The sequence below is a fragment of the Mirounga leonina genome, unplaced genomic scaffold (genome assembly GCF_011800145.1).
Source record: "Mirounga leonina isolate KUSES-001 unplaced genomic scaffold, KU_Mleo_1.0 Mir_91, whole genome shotgun sequence".
NCBI lineage: Eukaryota > Metazoa > Chordata > Mammalia > Carnivora > Phocidae > Mirounga > Mirounga leonina.
Genome location: NW_023270839.1, coordinates 10,774,750 through 10,791,681, shown reverse-complemented (window position 1 = coordinate 10,791,681; position 16,932 = coordinate 10,774,750). Strand labels below are relative to the sequence as shown.

Here is a 16,932-nt window from a genome sequence, read left to right as displayed (position 1 = left end):
CATAAAACTTAAGCACTTAAAATGTACAATTCAGTTTTTAGTATATCTGTGGATTGTACAACCATCACCACAATCAATTTTATTCATTTATTTTTTATAAGATTTTATTTATGCATTTAAGAGAGAGAGCACACAAGCAGGGAGGGGCCTCAGAGGGAGAGGGAGAGGGAGAGCAGGGAACCCAATGTGGGGCTCAATCCAGGACCCTGAGACCACGACCTGAGCTGAAGGCAGTCGCTTAACCAACTGAGCCACCCAAGTGCCCCACCACAATTAATTTTAAAATCAACATTTTCATCACCCCTAAGAGAAACCCTGAACTCCAATCTCCCTTCTTTCCAGCCCTTGGCAACCATTAATCTACTTTTTGTCTCTATGACTTCACCTAGTCTGGACAGTTCATATAATGTGAATTATACAATATGTGGCCTTTTTGATGTGGCTTTTTTCACACAGCATAATGTTTTCAAGGTTTATACATAGTGTAGCATATATTGGTACTTTACTCTTTATAATGGTCAAATAATATTTCACTGTATGAATATATGACATTTTATCTATCCATACATCAAGTGAAGGACATTTGGAATGTTTCCACTTTGGGCTATTATGAATGTTATGAACATCTGTTTATAAGTGTTTGTATGGACATATGTTTTCAATTCTCTTGGGTATATACCTAGGCACAGAACTGTTGGATCAAAAGGTTATGTGTATTTGAACTTTGACAAAATAATGTTAACACTTTTAGATTTAGGTTTTTAGAGCAGGCACTACTGAGTCAGTAAAAAAGGTATGAAATAACAAAAGATCAGGGGGTCCTGGGTGGCAGAGTCGGTTAAGCGACCGACTCTTGGTTTTGGCTCAGGTTGTGAGATCAAGCCCTGTGTTGGGCTCCGTGCTTAGCACAGAGTCTGCTTAAGACTCTCTCTCCCTCTGCCCCTCCCCACTGCATGCACAAGTGAGCGCTCTCTCAAAATAAATAAATCTTAAAAAAAAAAAAAGAAATAACAAAAGATCAATAAACTTATTAGCTAAGTGTCATGCTAAGGAAGGTTTGTGCAAAGTAATCAAACTGAGAGCAAAGTAAAAGGGGGACCTTGAAAAATGACTCACCATGGCACTAATTCAAATGTATAACTGAAGTTGTTTGTTTTTTTTTTAATAAAGGTATTTGCCCTCAGAATGTCCATTCCCTCAATTCAGCTGATGAACCAACCTAGGTCCCAATCTAGGCCAGATTTCTGGGTTATATAATCATATGTTCTTTTTCTTCAGGGTATGTAGTTTCTTTGATTATCTGATTAGTGTTGGCCCCATCACTTCTCTAACTACATGAAAGTAGGAGCAGTGTCTGTTTTTCATCTACCGATGTAACTCCTCAGAGCCTGCAGAATGCATTACACAGTTGGGAGCCCTCAATAAGTATTTGTGAATGAATCTGCATGACAGTGATTCTCTTTAATACTAAGTTTGATTACCATCCTATTCTCCAGGGTCCATGATAATTCACTATTAAATCATTCTCCTTGATTCCCTTTTTTTTTTTAAAGATTTAATTTATTTGACAGAGAGAGAGAGTGAGAGAGGGAACACAAGCAGGGGACATGGGAGAGGGAGAAGCAGGCTTCCCGCTGAGCAGAGAGCCCAATGTGGGGCTCAATCCCAGGACCCTGGGATCACGACCCGAGCCAAAGGCAAGACGCTTAATGACTGAGCCACCCAGGTGCCCCTCCTTTTAAAAAAAATTTTTTATTTATTTAGTTTAGAGAGAGAGTGACCGAGCAAGCACACGCATGTACGCACAGGGAGGGAGAGGAAAAGGGAGAGAATCCCAAGCGGACTCCACCCTGAGCACAGAGCCCTACACAGGACTCAATCTTATGACTCTGAGATCATGACCTGAGTGGAAACAGAGTCAGAGGCTTAAGTGACTGAGCCACCCAGTGCCCCCCTGCTTCCTTTCTTCTCACAGATCATGACAGAATTATACAACCAGCATTACAATCCAGTTTTAGAATATTTCTTTCACCACCCCCCCCAAATTCCCTTGAGCCTGTTCAAACAACTAATTTCACCTGAGCTAGAAGAGCAGCAAAGCTCAGCATGTTTTCCTGAACAAAGCTTCCAATGGCAATTCTGAGAGCCAAGCAAAACATTTGTTCCTGGATAACTAACTGGCTTTGGTGGTCTACTTTTTAGGCCAGATACCTTCTTTTCCTTTCCTTTAAATCTCTGCTGACCAACTTGCCATTTTGAATATTTATAGCAGCTTGTCAACCATTTCATTCCATCTCAGATATCACTAACTTAGTGAAATGGAGTAACTACTGATTCAAATTTGGTTAATCTAGAAAACTGTCTCAGGGAGTTAGAATCACTCAGAGTCTGAATTCAACAGGCAATGAACGACTCTGCTAGCAGAATATGACAAAGAAAAAGGGAATAGTATAACAGGAATAAAGTTAAGCTCATTTAAATGACTTACCTCAGAAAAAAACCCACTATATTTTGATGATGGGCTTTCTGTTTGTGAAGAACCAGAATCACTGGAGTTAACCAAATATGTTCGACTATCATGGCGTAATTTTTCAGGCAGGTGGCCTGTACAAGCCAGTTCATTTTCTTTATTTGCCATGTCACAGCCCCCAGTTCTAGGGGACTGTTTTTTTCTGTAACAAGGATTTAGAAAGGGATGATGCACTTTCTTTCTGCGATAGATCACCTTACGTAGTTTATCTGGGCTTTTCACAGCTTGTCCAACTGTTCTGTAAGAAGAATTGATTTGCTTAAATGAAAAAGAACTACATGAAAACCTTTACAACTTTTTAAGCAGAAAGATTTAATAGGTCACATTTTGTGATCACAATCCACTAAAATTAGAAGTAAATAGAATTTTAAAAATCCTAACTCTTAGATCAAAGAAGAAAATTAAAGAGAAAAAATTACAAACCTACTGGAAAGCAATGAAAAGGGTAATACTTTATACTAAATGAAACTGAAGAAGCATAACTATATGCTTTAAAAATGAAATATATCTGAATTGTGCAAATTTGAATATACATATATATTTTAAAGATTTTTTATTTATTCATTTGAGAGAGACAAAGACAGGGAGTGAGAGCATGAGCAGGGGGAGGGTTTGAGGGAGAGAGAGAAGCAGACTCCCCGCTGAGCAGCATGCCCATCGCGGGGCTAGATCCCAGGACCCCAGGATGATGGCTGAGCTGAAGGCAGACCCTTAACTGACTGAACCACCCAAGAGCCCCAAGAATAATTATTTTGATTAAACTTAAGTACATTTAATTTGTTTAAATAAGATAAGACACAATAGAGCAAATCTCACAGTTTCATACGGTGATTCTCAATGTTTTGGCCTCAGGATAGTTTGCAACTCTTAAAAATTACTGAGATTTCGAAACAATTTTTTTATGTGGGCAATATCTACTGATATTTACTGTATCAGACACTGAAACTGAGGAAACTTACTGATTCGTTTAAGTAATAATAAGATTACATATTAACACAGAATATTTTACCAAAAAAACCCCGTTTCCCACAACAAAATATAGTGAGAAGAATGGCACTTTTTTACATTTGTGCAAAATCTCTAATATTTAGTTAAGACAGTTGGATTCTCATATCTGCTTCTGCATTCAATCTACTGTGGTATCAAATATCATGTAGTCCCTGGAAAACTCTATTTCTAAGAGTGAAAATCAAGAAGGTGAATTAATGTTATTGTTATGAATATAGTCTTGACCTCATAAACTACCTGAAAGGACTCCAGGAACCCCCGCTGTCCTCAGATCCATTCTGAGAAGCAGTAGTTTAGTAGAAAGTGCTTTTAGAGTTCCAAAGATCTGGGAACCAATGTCATTTTTACCACTTTCTGGCTGTATGACCCTGAACAAATCACAAATCTTTAGTTTTTCTCATCAATTGTTAGGGGCAATGATACCTTTCTAGTAGGATTGTTGTAAGGATTAGAGATAATACTGATGTGTTTTCCACAGAGAATGGCACACAGGGGCTATTTGACAATAAGTTACTTATTATAATAAAAGAGAATACTTTTTTTTTAAAGATTTTATTTATTTATTTGAGAGAGCGAGAGAGCACAAGCAGGGGGAACAGCAGAGGGAGAGGGAGAAGCAGGCCCCCCATCAAGCAGGGAGCCGGATGTGGGGCTCAATCCCAGAACCCTGGGATCATGACCCGAGCTGAAAGCAGACTTTTAACCCTCTGAGCCACCCACGTGCCCCGAGAAGACTTTTTTTTCCCTCCCTCTTTTTCATTCTTACCTAGCTTTCAATATTTCTGTTTCCCACAAACTTTAAAGAAGCTCTTACCTATTTATGTAAGCAGCCAACTGTTTTGGAGATTTCTTAACCTGAAAAACAAAAGGTAGATAGTTAACAGCATATTTAAGTTCTGTGACTGATATCAACAAATCTGAAATTCCATAGTTAAGTTTTTCAGATTAAAGCAGCAGTCTCAGTCTGTAGTTACAACAACACTGTGCATAGATATATCTGACAAAGCAACATGTCCATCTCCCTATTTTATTTTCCATGCCACTAGTCATATATTTTACTTACAGGGTACTTAATAAGTGTGTTGACTTTTAATATCGTTTAAAAGAAATTATATCAGCATGAATGAGCCCTGCAATGGTGAACAAAATCACCTCTGAGATTCCTCTTTAGAATTAAACTATAATATTCAAATGATATCATATCAAAACAGCATACTGTCCATAAACTTTATAGAGCTTTTGGAATATAAAGTTTTCAGTAGTTCATTAATTGTACTTAATTCTGGGAGATAAGCAAAGTATCACCTTCCTATCGTTTAAATAATTTAACCAGAACTATCCATAGACTTAACAGTTCAAACTATCTGTGATATACTGAATGACCATGTCCCCTCAAAATTCATGTTGAAATCCTAATGCCCAAAATGAATGATATTAGGAGGTGGGGCTTCTAGGAGGTGATTAGGTCATGAGGGTGGTGCCCTCATGAATGGGATTAGTGCCCTTATAAAAGAGACCCCAGGGAGCTCTTTTGCCCTTTCTACCACGTGAGGAAACAGCAGAGAAGACAGCCAACTATGAGCCAGAAAGAGGCTCCAACCAGATACCAAATTGGCCAGGGTCTTTATCTTGGACTTCTGCCCAGCCTCCAGAACTGTGAGAAATAAATTCCTGTTGTTTATAAGTCACTGTCTATTGTATTCTGCTATAGTAGCATGAAAAGATTAAGATACCGTCTTACCCATTACCTAGAAACCATGCACTTACCTCCTTCATGTTCTTATTAGTAAAATTAGAGATCCTTTTTCTAGGAAGATCAGTGGAATGATCCTCAATATTATTACAAAAGGCTCGTTTTTTAACATTGTGGGCTTCAGATGCCATAATCTCTTAAATACCTAAACAACAAAACAAAAATAATAAATGGAAAATACAAAAAGCAAAAGAGCCTGATCATTAACAGACATATAAAAATATAACACTATGTAAAAGAGGTTCATGAGTAAAGCAGAGAACATAGTTCTAATTTATATACATTTTAAAACTAAACAAAGGAAACAGAAGGCAGGGCATTCCAGGAAATTAGGCTCCTCCTGTTCTCATTCTTTATTTGCAGCCAGTTAACAATAATATGGCATATTTTTTGCCAATGCAACATGTCAATCTCCCTATTTTCTATATCACCAGCCATATATTAAATTTAAATTTACAGGTTATGAAATCAGGTCTATATAGTAAGTATCAATGACATCCAAATGTATGGAAGCCTAGTCTTAGAATCAAATCACTGGGTTAAATACAACTACAAGCAGCAGGGGAACAAAAATCAAACTATATATATCTGATTTGTTTTATGCCTAATCCTTAAATTTTTCTTTCATTCTTACAGTTAGTTCTCCAGAGCTTTCCTCTACCTTTGAAAAAACAATCCACAATTTTCTATTCCTTCAATTATATCCAAAGAGGGGGAAATAGATACTATTACTTCCTTTACATAACAGAATAAATTAGTGATTCCCCCACTTGCACTCACATTTCACATAGGAAGTTTGTTTCAGGCCATGACTGAACACAAGTTCCTCCCTCGTTCCTTTTTTAAATGTTTACTGAGCATTCACTATATGCCAGGCCCCAGAATTAATGTAGATGACAGACCAGAGATGCTCTTCTAAAGAATCATTTGGGAAGCTTTTAGAAAATACATCTTTCTGGGCCCTAACTTCAGATTATAACTCAGCAGGTCTCTGGAGTGAAGCCCAAAGCAATTGTATTTTTAAAAAGCTCCACAGCATTTCTGATGCACACTCTTGAAGAAGAAAATCTGCCTTAGAGAACTTTCCAAAAATATGCACAAACACATGAAAATTTGCAAATAATTTCAGGGTATTCTAAGATTTCTGGCCATTAATCCATCCAGCTGCACCCCTAGATTAAAAAACCTTTAGGATGAGACTTTTAAAAAAATAGAGTAATACAATAAACACTCCAACAGAGGGGCAGTCATGTGAGTCAGCAAAGCTTCACTGAGCAGACTTAAAGGACAAATAGCACATTGAAAAAATAGCATGTGCAGAACTGAAAGGCATGAAGCAACATGGCTTGTTTGGCAATCTCTTAAGAAGACGCATGTGACTGGATCTTAGGCTGGAGGTGGGTTGTAGCAGAGTAAAAACTGAGGCTGGAGAGATAGAAGCTGGATCATAAAGGATCTTTTGCACAAGGTAAGCTTTTCTTTCTTAAAGAAAGGGGGACTTTTATTAAAGATAATGGACTAAACTTAAGCAATTACTTCTACCCTTCCCTGAAACCTCATTACAATGATAGTAAAAGGTTTTTAAAGGCATAAAACCCATAAGGACAAAGAAGAAAAGATGAGTTGATGGCAATAACATTTTGGAAACTGCAAAGCAGAAGTGATAAATGAGAGCAGATCTGAGAAAGCCAAGACCTAAATCAGCAATGAGGAAAGGTAAAAAGCAGAATCCCCAAAAGGCCCAGGACTTGGCAATATTGAGGATCTCAAGAAGTGGGGATAAATGTGGGCTTAAGAATAAGGAGAATGAATATCCATTTAAGACACAATTAGCCCCTAGATCCCTTTCCCCATTCCAATAAAATTTTATTATATGGAAAATTTAAAACAAGAGTCCTTGGGATAGGAAACACCAGGCACGAATGAAGGAGAGGAGTATTTTCTAACAGGGGATCAAGTGAAAGTTTATATACTAAATGTTGAGATCTAAGCTTCTTTCTACCATTTGCCTCATGGAAGCCTGAGGCCAGCCTTATACACTCCAGGAAGAGTACAGAAGATCCTTCTTTGGGAACTCTGATCAGTCCCAGAGAAAGCACACATACATACATACATACACACACACACACATCTAAAAATATTGACATCAGTGATGGTCAAAGTCTCCCAAAGAACTGTCTTCCATCTTGATTATGGTGGTAGTTACCTGTCAAAACTAATATTACTATGCACAAAAAAGGGTGAATTTTTATATGTAAATTATATCTTAATAAGCCTGACTTTCAGAAATCCTTGAGAGATAAGAACAAATTGTATACATGAAACACAAATGAGACAAAAAACAACAAAGATTTGGAAATTAAAAAGGATATAATAAGATAGCAAAAAAATCAGTAGAAGCTGGAAGAGAAACTTGAGGGTGTCTCCTGAAATATAGAAAAAAAAAATAGGTAAGATTGGCTTAGAGGAACCAATATCCAAATAATGGAATTTCAGAAAGAGTACAGAGAAAACAAAGAAGAAATCAAATAAATAAATGAAAACTGTACAGGACTGAAGGACATGAATTTCCACATTGAAAGAGCACAATGAGGGGCAGCTGGGTGGCATTTGCCTTTGGCTCAGGTCATGATCCCAGGGTTCTGGGATTGAGCCCCACATTGGGCTCCCTGCTTGGGCTCCCTACTCGCGGGAGCCTGCTGCCCGCTCATTCTCTCTCTCTCTCAAATAAATAAATAAAATCTTAAAAAAAAATAAACTGAAAGAGCACAATGAGGGTCAGCATTGTGGATGAAAATAGACCTAACAAGGCACATAATCGTCAAATTTCAGAGCACCAGAGAATCTGAAAACATATGAAACAAACAAACAATATCCCCTCCCAATGACTGATGGAACAAATAGACAAATTCAACAAGGCTATGAGACAATACCATCACCAACAGGATAAAATCAACATTGATAGACAACTCCAACCAACAACAGCAGAACACGGACATGCCACGATAGTGATACAAGCTAAAACCACAATGACGTACTATTTCACAACCACTAGAACGGCTATAATAAAAATGACATACAAATGCTGAGAAGGATGTGGAGAAACTGGAACCCTCACCCATTACCATAGAAATGTAAAATGGCATAGTGACTCTGAAAAAGTTTGGCAGTTTCTTGAAATGTTAAATGCTGATTTACCATATGACCCAGCAATTCCATCCCTACATATTTATTCATGAGAAATGAAAGTTTATGTTGACACAAAGACTTGTATGCAAATGTTGATAAAAACATTATTCAGAATAGTCAAAATGTAGAAACAACCCAAATGTCTACCAGTTGGTGAATGGAAAAACAAAACGTGATATATCTGTTGGGAATACTACTCAACAACAAAAATGAACAAAATATTAATAGATGCAACAATATGTACAAACATCACCCCAAGTGAAAGAAGCCAAACACAAAAGATATTATGTTATTTCATTTATATGAAATGTCCATAAAAGTAAAGAGCATAGAGGGGCTCCTGGGTGGCTTAGTTAAGTATCTGACTTCAACTTGGGTCATGATCTCTGGGTCCTGGGATTGAGCCCCAACTCAGGCTCTCCACTCAGGGAGTCTGCTTGTCTCTCTCCTTCTGCCCCTCCCCCTGCTCATGCTCTCTCTCGCAAATAAATAACATCTCAAAAAGAAAAAAAAAGTAAAGAGCATAGAGACAGAAAGTAGATTAATGGTTGCCTAGGGCTGAGGGGGGAGTGAGAATAATTGCAAATGGACACAAGGTTTCTCTGGGGGTGATGGTGGTAATGGAATTTTCTAAAATTAGATTGTGGGGGCCCCTGGGTGGCTCCGCTGTCAAGCGTCTGCCTTCGGCTCAGGTCATGATCCCAGGCTCCTGGGATCCAATGCCACATCGGGCTCCCTGCTTGGCGGGAAGCCTACTTCTCCCTCTCCCACTCCCCCTCCTTGTGTTCCCTCTCGCTGTGTTTCTCTGTCAAATAAATAAATAAAATCTTAAAAAAAAAAAAAAAAAGCAACTGTTGAGGCTCCACAGTGCTGTTTGATAATATACAAAAAGAGAATAATCTGAAATGGGATTAAGAGTGGTTGAAGACAATGATTATAGAAAGGATACTCTTTTGATGCAAAAGAATTAAAGAGAATAAAGAGCAAGGTCTGGGAGATACTGAGAAGAGACCAAAATACTAACTTCACGTATAACTGTTCTGAACGTTGACTAAAACATGTATTTTCTTAAATAAAGGTAAGACAAAAAAAAAAAAAAAAAAAGGTAAGACAGTGATTGCTACGGATATTTTCTTGAAAAGGTAGGAAAAAACTGGCTGGTAGAAAGAGCTGGAGGGTTGAATTCCCCTTATACAGTAGCTATCTCTTATCAGAAAGATGAAAAGGGATCTATTCATATAATCTACTACAATGGCTGCCAAATGAAGAGATTAAACAGCTCTAAGTGTTCACATACTCCCTACCTACTCACAACAATGAGAAAAACTCATCATACAGGAATGAAACACGTCCAGACTTTTGTCTCTAATAACTTGTTACAGCTCAAAATCAAATTAATTTAAGCTTTCTTTTTATATTAATATAGTATATCAATCATTTACATTGCATTTAACTCTGCAATTTCACTAGGCCATTTCATTCCTCTTCTTAAAAAGCAAAGCATGAAAAAAAAAAAGCAAAGCATGTTTGTGTAAAAAGAATTATGATAATATTCCTGGTATCAAGTATTCTCCAATTACCACCACAGACTCGCACAAAGGTCTTGAACGGTATTCCCCAAAAGTCTTGAGGTTGAAAACTGTACATAATCATTATTATGTAATAATAAAATACATAAATAATAAAGAGGTTTTAGAATTTAAAGCCTTAGCTTAACTTTTTTTTAGCCCAGGAAATCAAGTAACTTGCCCAAAGACACTAGGCTAGTTAGTGGCAGAGTGCAGGGCATAGAATCCATGCTATTCTACCACAACTTTGTTTTCATTAATCCAATGCAACTGATTCCTAACCACAGTAGAGTCAACTTTCAATCCAGAATAGCTGAATAAGATGAGAGTACAATTCTAAGGAGCGGCCAGGAGAGAGACAAATGAACATAAAACTATAAAGGAGTCCTACCTCCTATCCTTCCCTTACCCTATAAGGGTAACATTTTCTTCTCTCTTCTAAATCCCACTAGTGGATTTTTTTTTTTTTTTTAGGCTGGACAGTATTCTATTTTATTATGTTATGTTAATCACCATACATTAGTTTTTGATGTAGTGTTCTATGATTCACTGTCTGAATATAACACCCAGTGCTCCATTCAGTACGTGCCCTCTTTAATACCCATCACCAGGCTAACCCATCCCTCCACCCTCCTCCCCTCTAGAACCCTCAGTTTGTTTCTCAGAGTCCATAGTCTCTCATGGTTTGTCTCCCCCTCTGATCCCCCCCTTCATTTTTCTCTTCCTACTATCTTCTTGAACCCTCCTAACTGTTGGTGGGAATGCAAGCTGGTGCAGGCACTCTGGAAAACAGTATGGAGGTTCCTCAAAAAGTTGAAAATAGAGCTACTGTATAACCCAGCAATTGCACTACTGGGTATTTACCCCAAAGATACAAATGTAGGGATCTGAAGGGGTATGTGCACCCCGATGTTTATAGCAGCAATGTCCACAATAGCCAAACTATGGAAAAAGCCAAGATGTCCATCAACAGATGAATGGATAAAGAAGATGTGGTATATATATATATAATGGAATATTATGCAGCCATCAAAAGGAATGAGATCTTGCCATTTGCAACGATGTGGATGGAACTGGATGATGGTATTATGCTGAGCGAAAGAAATCAATCAGAGAAAGACATGTATCATATGATCTCACTGATATGAGGAATTCTTAATCTCAGGAAACAAACTGAGGGTTGCTGGAGTGGTGGGGGGGTGGGAGGGATGGGGTGGCTGGGTGACGGACATTGGGGAGGGTATGTGCTATGGTGACGACCAGTGGATTTTTAAGGCTTAAAGACAGACAAATCAGAGGTTTCCCCCATAAGGCAGCTGTCACACAAAAAATATGAATGGGAAGGATAAACATGGGTTTTTTTCTTTAAGAATTTCAATGAAGGGGAGAGGAACAGAAGGTACAGATGAGATTTTTCTGGTATAATCTTTAGAGCCTGCGGATATGGATCCCTCCACCTAAATTCAGCTACCAGACACTTAATAACTACTTTGGTATCTGCAGCAATTATTTAAATGTTTAACAGTGAAATTTGGATCAGGTTAAAAAACAAGGTGATAAAAAAGGGAACTGAGAATGCTAAAGTTGATCGAAATGGGATCAATGCTTACAATGAAATATTAAAAACGCTATTTTCGGGGCGCCTGGGTGGCTCAGTCGTTAAGCGTCTGCCTTCAGCTCAGGTCATGATTCCAGGGTCCTGGGATCGAGCCCCGCATCGGGCTCCCTGCTCTGCGGGGAGCCTGCTTCTCCCTCTCCCACTTCCCCTGCTTGTGTTCCCTCTCTCGCTGTGTCTCTCTCTGTCAAAATAAATAAAATCTTAAAAAAATAAAAACACTATTTTCAAAGAATGTTTTGTGAGTGGAAGTTTCAAAAAATAATGGCATTATAAAGAGTAGGTTAAAAAATAAATGGTTATTCAAAAGCTATCTAAACTATACTATGTGTTGGGGCACCTGGGTGGCTCAGTCGTTAAGTGTCTGCCTTCAGCTCAAGTCAGGATCCCAGGGTTCTGGGATCGAGCCCCGCATCGATCTCCCTGCTCTGCGGGAAGCCTGCTTCTCCCTCTCCCACTCCCCCTGCTTGTGTTCCCTCTTTCGCTGTGTCTCTCTCTGTCAAATAAATAAATAAAATCTTAAAAAAAAAAAAACTATATATGTGTGTGTGTGTATATAATATATAAACGATCAATGCATTCAAAAGAGCTGTGTCAAAACATTAACAAAAGTTACTGCTAGTGGAATTACAGGTGATTTTTTCCCTTCATTTATAGGTTTCTCTATTTTCTACAATGAACATGAATTATTTTCATAATCTGAATAAATACTTTAACTTAATGAGGTCACTCTCTTATAAAAAGCAGTTTAAACTCCCTTATAGTAAAAAAGTGAAAAAGGTGTAAATGCCAACACACAGAGGTAACATTTCATAGGAAGGCTTTATTTTACCTTTCCCAAAATTAGGACAGCTCTATCTAATTTTCTCAGTTGTTGCCTTCTCACCTCATTTGGGACTTAGCTCTCCCCGCCCTACTTCTGTATCTTCAATTTCTCCCTTTGAACTGATTCCTCTCCTTCTGCTTTCAAACATGCTCAGGTTTCCTCTATCAACTCCTATACTCTTTCTCTATTTCTCTTTCCTGCCAAACTTCTACAATGAGTGCTTTTTAGTTTCCATTTTCTCTTTAACCCTTTACAACCTTGATTTTATTTTGTTCTCTCATCTGAAAAAAATTCCATCTTCAAGGTCACTTGAAGCTATAAGGGACCTTTTTATAACACTGATGACGCTCATATCAAGGTCAGCCAAGCCAATCTAAAGACTTTGATTGTTCTTCATCACCATTTAGCTTTTTCATCATTTCACAGCACCCCAACACATGCGCGCGCGTGCGCAACAGTATCTATTCATAGAACACAGCACTACAGTATCTTGAGTTTCCTTGTTCCCCTACTCCCTTTTGGTTCCTTTTCCTTCAAGAACTCTTATCTCTACACTAAAATTGGAAAAACATGCTTTCAAGGCTTCAGCTATTTCTCTAGACACAGTCTCTCCTCTAACTTCTATGTATTTGGCCTCCTGATCTGGCATTGGTAGTCCAAGTCAACACATCTAAAACTTCTTCAATCTCTTCCAATGTCAAACCATCTAAATGCCCTTCCTAGCTACCACATTTTAAATTGCTGGTATCAAACTTCTCTCAACTAAAAACCTAGGCGTTATTTTGACTTCTTTCTTCTTCCAACTGATCACTGAGTCTTCTTGAATCTTTCTTCAAAATATTTCATGGATCCGTTCTGACCCTTTTTTTCTTCACTCAATTACGCATAAACCAGGTTTGTCGCAAGCAAATTGGGATATATGGTCACTCCATCTCGGCTGAAAGATCTACTTTCCTAGACCGATTTTTCTGTATTTTTTTTCTATAAAAATTACCAACCACTCAGGAATAAAAAGGAAGAAGTTACTTATACACATGATCCCAGGGTCCCAGAGATGGAGCCCTGCATCAGGCTTCCTGCTCAGTGGCAGGAAGCCTGCTTCTCCCTCTCCCACTCCCCCTGCTTGTGTCCCCTCTCTATCTCTGTCAAATAAATAAATGAATAAAATCTTAAAAAAAAAACAACTTTCACAAAAAGAAACAGGGAAAAGGCTAAAAACTCATTGTAAGCATCCTTAAACAGAGAATGCATACTTTATAAGTCTCATTTGTTTTGCTATTAATACTTCCTGCCTTTCCTGATGTTTCATTTTTTTGGAAACAAAATGTTTCTTCTTTTATGGAAACAGAAGCATCCCTTTCCATTCCATCACAGCCTCTCTGACCATGACTGAATTCAAATCTTCCTCTCTGAATCATTTCTTGATTCCTATCTTCAATGATCTCTTCCTTCACCACCTTTTTATGGTACTTAGTAAATTAACATCACATAGTTTAGGACTTTAACGATCAACAACTAACTGAGGGCCTAAATGAAGACATGCGTGAGCACTGACTGATCCAGGTGTGTCTCCTCTTGCCAATCAGACTGCAAAACTTCCCAGAGCAGGAACTGCATTTCACACCTCTAGGTACACAATCTAAAAGGTAATCCAACAACTTTTAATTTAAATATATACAAAGACACAAAAATATATATGTATATAGTGTATATCCTCTAGTGAGCAACTGAATATCATCACAATCAAAGTACTAGTATTTAAAGTTCATTTTATAAATGATTAGAGGAAAGAAAGCACATGTATTCAACATGCATTTACTGAGCACCTACTGTGTATCAAGAGATGAGTAAGTACGAAGCTCATGGCCTGGGGGTGGGGGGGAAGAATGACAAGAACTTAAGAAAGTCAATAATTATAAAACAATAAGTGCTACAGGAGAGGAACAGATAGTACAGGTTGCTAAAAAAGCAGCAGCAGTGAATCTAATTTGAGAGGAAGTCAAGTATCTAGAAATATCTTATGTCACACCAGATCTGAGTCCTGAAGACAAACAGAAATTGTAAAAATGAAATAAAGGAAAGCTCTCTATTTAAGCAACCACAGTAAAAACTCTTACTCAAAAATCAGAATGTACTTTCTTTATTTCCATATTTTCAGTTCTTCTCCAGAAATGGTTGTTCAATTTGAGCATGAACACAAAGCCAAAACAGATACAGAAGCTGACGGGGAACTGTATAATGGATATATCATCCAAACCACTTATCAACTTTAGCATCACAAACAAGGAGACAATCAGACCTTACATGTCTCCTGATGTGATACAACAGAAAATACACTTCACAACACTATTAAATATTATTGCCAAAAAATCTAGCCTAAACATAATCAAGCTTCAACTGTCTGTTACCAACTACTAGTTTAAAGGAAATAGAAGTCAGAGAGGAACGTGTTAAGCACTACCATGGAGATATAATTAGCAAAATCCAGAAAACAGAAAATCTTGGGGACACAAAACGCAGTTTCCTCAACAAATATTTTACAAGAAATAAAGAAGAGGAAGCTATATATTAAAAGACACTGCATCGACTGAATACAATGTGTGGACATTACTTAAGATCCTATTTTTTAAAAGCTGTTAAAATGTATAATAATTAGGGAAATTTGAATATTGACTGGATATGTAATATTAAGGAATTATTAGTTTATGACCCTAAAGTATAACAAATAATAAACTGTACATATTTAAAGTGTACTTATATATACATGCATACACCCATTAAACCATTACCACAATCAATATTGGGAACCTATGCATCTTCTTTTTAAGATTTTATTTATTTGATAGAGAGAGGAGAAGCAGGGGAAGCAGGAAGCAGTGGGAGAGGGAGAAGCAGGCTCCCCGTTGAGCAGGGAGCCCAATGTGGGGCTCGATCCCAGGACCCCAGGATAATGACCTGAGCCAAAGGCAGACGCTTAACCGACAGAGCCACGCAGGCGTCCCCCTATCCATCATCTTCAAAAATTTCCTGTGTTCCTTTATAATTCCTCCCCAACCACTTGATCTGCTTTCTGTCACAACAGCTTAGTTTGCATTTTCTACTACTTTATATAAAAAGAATCATACAGTATATACTCTTTTTTGGAGGGGAGGTATATTTTCTTTCACTCAACATAATTATTTTGGGAATCATCCATGCTGTTACATATATCAATAGTCCATTCGTTTTTACTGCAGAGCAGTATTCTATTGTGTGAATATATCAAAATTTGTTTATCCATTCATCTGCTGATAGACATTTGGGTGGTTTCCAGTTTTGGCTATTACTAATAAAGCTGCTATGAATAGTCCTGTACGGGTCTTAGCATGAACAGATACTTTCATTTCTCTTGGGTAAATACCTAGGAGTGGGATGGTGGTAGGTATATGTTTAACTTTTTAAGAAAACTGCCAAACTTTGAAAAGTTATACCATTTTACATTTCCATCAGCAGTGTATGACAGTAAGGAATCACTGTTAATTATTTCTAGTCGAATGGTATTATTTTTACATCTTTTGTTTTTTTAAAGTGTCTTTTAGAGATACATATACATACATCATACAGATGAAAAGAGATGATGTTTAGGATTTGCAGAGTAAGGGAAGATCAATGGAACAAGAAACACTGATAATGGCTGAAGCTGGGTAACTGGGATATTCATTATACCATCCTCTCTTTCTCCATGATTAAAAATCTTTATAAAACAAAATAGATCAGATACTAAACTACTTCAATGAGCAAATCTTATTTGTGGGCTGTATAAATATGTATATAGCAATGTTCTGCAATGACATAGTTTAAATGGCATGTCCTTGCTCTTTGGGTTAGAGATAGTATTCCCCTTAATGACTGTAGCTGCAGTCAACTTTGATCTCAACAAGAGTAGCGGGGGACAAAAAACAGATGTGGGCGGGAAGTCTATGGTCCTGTCCCTCCCTAACTCCATATCCCTGGATTTGGAGGCAGAAGGAAATGTGTTGCATAAAAGGAAAAAAAAAATCAGAAATAAACATGAATAGGGGCACCTGGGTGGCTCAGTCGGTTACAGGCCTGCCTTCAGCTCATGATCTCAAAGTCCTGGGATCAAGTCCCGCATCGGGCTCCTTGCTCAACAGGGAGTCCGCTTCTCCTTCTACCTGCCGCTCCCCCTGCTTGTGCTCGCTCTCTGACAAATAAAATCTTAAAAAAATAAAAAGAAATAAAACATGGATAAAAATGATCTCTCTCATGTTAGAATACCCTAACAAACACCGAATGCTTCCACAGAGATGAACCACACAGCTGGGGATAGTAGAGAAACTTTTTTACTTTATGCTCCCTTTATACAAAACTTTGCCTTTCATACAAGTATTACTTACTTTAAAAATAAGTCAAATTAAAAATAAAAAATCACTAGTAATTCAA

At 37.7% G+C, this 16,932-nt stretch overlaps 1 protein-coding gene across 1 annotated transcript in view; it reads right to left on the bottom strand.

Moving 5' to 3' along the window:
- The window catches only part of KATNBL1 (katanin regulatory subunit B1 like 1), a 40,529-nt gene that overhangs the window by 10,143 nt on the left and 13,454 nt on the right, over positions 1 to 16,932 (bottom strand). Inside the window, exons 2-4 of the mRNA XM_034993622.1 lie at positions 5,306 to 5,436; positions 4,353 to 4,393; positions 2,489 to 2,768 (exon numbers count right to left, since the gene is read on the bottom strand). Of these exons, the coding sequence (XP_034849513.1) occupies positions 2,489 to 2,768; positions 4,353 to 4,393; positions 5,306 to 5,422 (438 nt within the window). The 5' untranslated portion in view covers positions 5,423 to 5,436. The remainder of the gene's footprint in view (positions 1 to 2,488; positions 2,769 to 4,352; positions 4,394 to 5,305; positions 5,437 to 16,932) is intronic.